At 46.0% G+C, this 3,174-nt stretch overlaps 1 protein-coding gene across 1 annotated transcript; it reads left to right on the top strand.

Moving 5' to 3' along the window:
• Positions 1-582: 582 nt before the first annotated feature.
• Positions 583-1,571, top strand: LOC125121378 (olfactory receptor 1L4-like). Its single transcript, XM_047769608.1, is given in 1 exon segment — positions 583-1,571. A coding segment is annotated over 1 exon segment (936 nt). The 5' UTR covers positions 583-635.
• The last annotated feature ends 1,603 nt before the right edge of the window (positions 1,572-3,174 follow it).

Here is a 3,174-nt window from a genome sequence, read left to right as displayed (position 1 = left end):
TTAGGCTTCAAGTGTCCAGATCACTGTTAACCAAATAGAAATGATTAAATAAATATCAAGCTGGTTTTGCTCTGAAGCCATAAGAAAGTCACATGTGAACTCCCTGGGACCAAAGAGAATTGATTACATCCAATATTACTTATGTCCCATCCCCATGACCACATGAACCATCACCTCTGGATGTAGGAGTAGGAGAGGATCATGGTGAGAGGACCTCATCCATGGAGACCCACTGTATAAAAGCATCCTGATTCAAGGCGTGACTCAGCAGCCCCTTCGCCAAGACAAGACAGGAGCAAAAAGGAAGAGGGGGGCCAGGGTATCAGTCAAGAAGCAACCTCAAAAGAATCTTTAGAAAGAGTATTGAGAAAAACTCAGAAAAATTAGGCAACTTAGAAGTTCCTAACAACATCTGGGAAAAATTTAGTATCTCATGTAGGGAGCATCTTGGAATTGTTGAAAATTACACTTGTTGGATTTTGCCCCCTGATCTCTGTACTTTCCCGAAATAATAACCTAAAAAAGATCATTGAAATTCTTTTCTTATAGGCTGGAAGGCAGAGAAAAGCTCAGGCCAAACTGCCCTTCACATCTCTCCCAGAGCTCCTCCAAAGGCTGTCCAGGAATTCAAGAACATGGAGACAAAGAACTACAGAAGCAGCATGTCAGATTTTATCCTTTTGGGCCTCTCTTCCAACCCTTGGCTCCAGAAACCCCTCTTTGCTGTCTTCCTCATCATGTACCTGGTCACCCTGGTGGGCAATGTACTCATCATCCTGGCCATCAACTCTGACGCCTGGCTCCACACCCCTATGTACTTTTTCCTCAGCAACCTGTCCTTCATGGACATCTGCTTCACCACAGTCATTGTGCCCAAGATGCTGGTGACCTTACTCTCAGAGACAAAGTCCATCTCCTAAGTGGGCTGCCTGGTCCAGATGTACTTCTTCATGGCCTTTGCAAACACTGACAGCTACCTGCTGGCCTCTATGGCTATAGACAGGCTGGTGGCCATCTGCAACCCCCTCCATTATGACATGGCTATAAGCCCACAGCACTGCCTCCTCCTGCTGCTAGGTTCCTGCACCATCTCTCACCTGCACTCCATGCTGCATGTGCTACTCATGTCCTGCCTGTCCTTCTGTGCCTCCCACACCATCAAGTACTTCTTTTGTGATACCCAGCCTGTGCTAAAGCTGTCCTGCTCTGACACCTCCTCCATCCAGAAGATGTTCATGACTGAGACCCTGGCTGTCATTGCAACCCCTTTCCTCTGCATTCTCTTCTCCTACCTGAGAAACATCATCACATTGCTCAGAGTCCCCTCTGTAGGCGGGAAGTGGAAGGCCTTCTCTACCTGTGGCTCCCAGCTCTCTGTGGTTGTTCTGTTCTATGGAAGTGTCATTTATGTCTATTTTAGACCTCTGTCCATGTCCTCAGTGGTCAAGGGCTGGGTGGCCACAGTTGTGTACATGACAGTGACACCCATGCTGAGCCCTTTCAGCTACAGCCTGAGGAAAAAAGATATGAAGGGGGGGTTGAGGAAACTAAGGGACATAATTCACTCATAGAAAGAACATGATAGAATGTCACAACTGGGAGGTGACCTAAGAGGTGATCAGATTATCCTTCCTTCCTATGCATTTTCACATGGAACCCAAAGAGGTGATAAGAGGGGGTGTTGAACACCAGTGAGAGCACTGACCTGGAAGCAGGATCATTTGGTTTCCACAGTGACCTTGACTGGATATATGATCAGTCCCAGGCTAGTTACTTCTAGGAATCCATATTTCGGAAGAAAAGTTTCTGCCACCCAAATAGTGGGAAAAATTATATCCAAACAGCTCTTCCATAAATTTGACAATGGTCAATACTCAAGGAACTAGAGAATCCTGTTCATTTTTGTAAGATGTTACATGTGCTCCATAGAGTATAAGGAAAGACTTGTTAAATATTTCCTAAGCATGAATTGAATTTTGACAGATGAAAGTTAAAAGGACAAGGAAATAGAGTGTTTCAATTGTGGAAACCATCCAAGCAAGTAAAAGAATTGAACACTGTAATGTGTGTGAGAGACAGTGAAAAGCCCTGTGGGGCTTCTTCAATTTGAGATCAGGGAGAATAGGTTGTGGCAGGTGGGAACAGAAGAATTTGTAAAACAGATTTACTTCCCCCAACACCAAAGTGTCATCACAGTGTGAATTCGCAGGACTCAACACCTTTTCCCTTCCTTCTTAATTCTTTTCCCCACATGGCCAGGTTCCTCACTGAAATGCCCATTATGTCCTGGATAAGCAACTTGCCACAGTCAAGATAAGCAGGAAGAAACTGAAGCTGAATACAAGTCTTTTGGCCTTAAAGATAAAACGATAGAGAAGGCCTCAGTGGGGTGCAGGGGAAATGAATCTCACTAGTACTCATGAGGATGTGAATTCGATCCCTAGCCTTGCTCAGTGGGTTAAAGGTTCTTTCACTGCCATGAGCTGTGGTGTAGGTCACAGACGCAGCTTGGATGCTGCATTTCTGTGGCTGTGGTGTGATCTGGCAGCTGAGGCTCCACTTTGAACCCTATCCTGGAACTTCCATATGCTGTGACTATGGCCCTAAAAAGCATAAATAATAATAATAATAATAGCTGTATAACAACCTAATGGAACACAGGGATACCTGATGCCCAACATCAAAGTCCTTGCCATAGCTCTCACTATGTCCACCTCCAATTTTCAAGAAGCCATCAGCATCCAGGAAACACCCTCCTTTTGCAAAAGCCTTTTTATTTGCACAGGCATGCCTGGCTTTTACCACTATCTCCCACCAATCACTCAGTTTGGGGGAGGTGGCCTGGAAGATATTTAGCTGTTCCACTTCCTCTATTTATGTGCCAGGTTTTTCATGCTCAGCCAAGTACATAAATCGCATTAGAATATGAACATTGGAGTTCCCGTCGTGGTGCAGTGGTTAACGAATCTGACTAGGAACCATGAGGTTGCAGGTTCAGTCCCTGCCCTTGCTCATTGGGTTAATGATCCGGCGTTGCCGTGAGCTGTGGTGTAGGCTGCAGACACGGCTCGGATCCCACGTTGCTGTGGCTCTGGCGTAGGCCGGTGGCTACAGCTCCGATTCGACCCCTAGCCTGGGAACCTCCATATGCCATGGGAACGGCCCAAAGAAATA

Source organism: Phacochoerus africanus, chromosome 2 (assembly GCF_016906955.1).
Source record: "Phacochoerus africanus isolate WHEZ1 chromosome 2, ROS_Pafr_v1, whole genome shotgun sequence".
Lineage (NCBI taxonomy): Eukaryota > Metazoa > Chordata > Mammalia > Artiodactyla > Suidae > Phacochoerus > Phacochoerus africanus.
The sequence above is the reverse complement of the archived record's forward strand: the minus strand, read 5'-3'. Positions and strand labels throughout refer to the sequence as shown.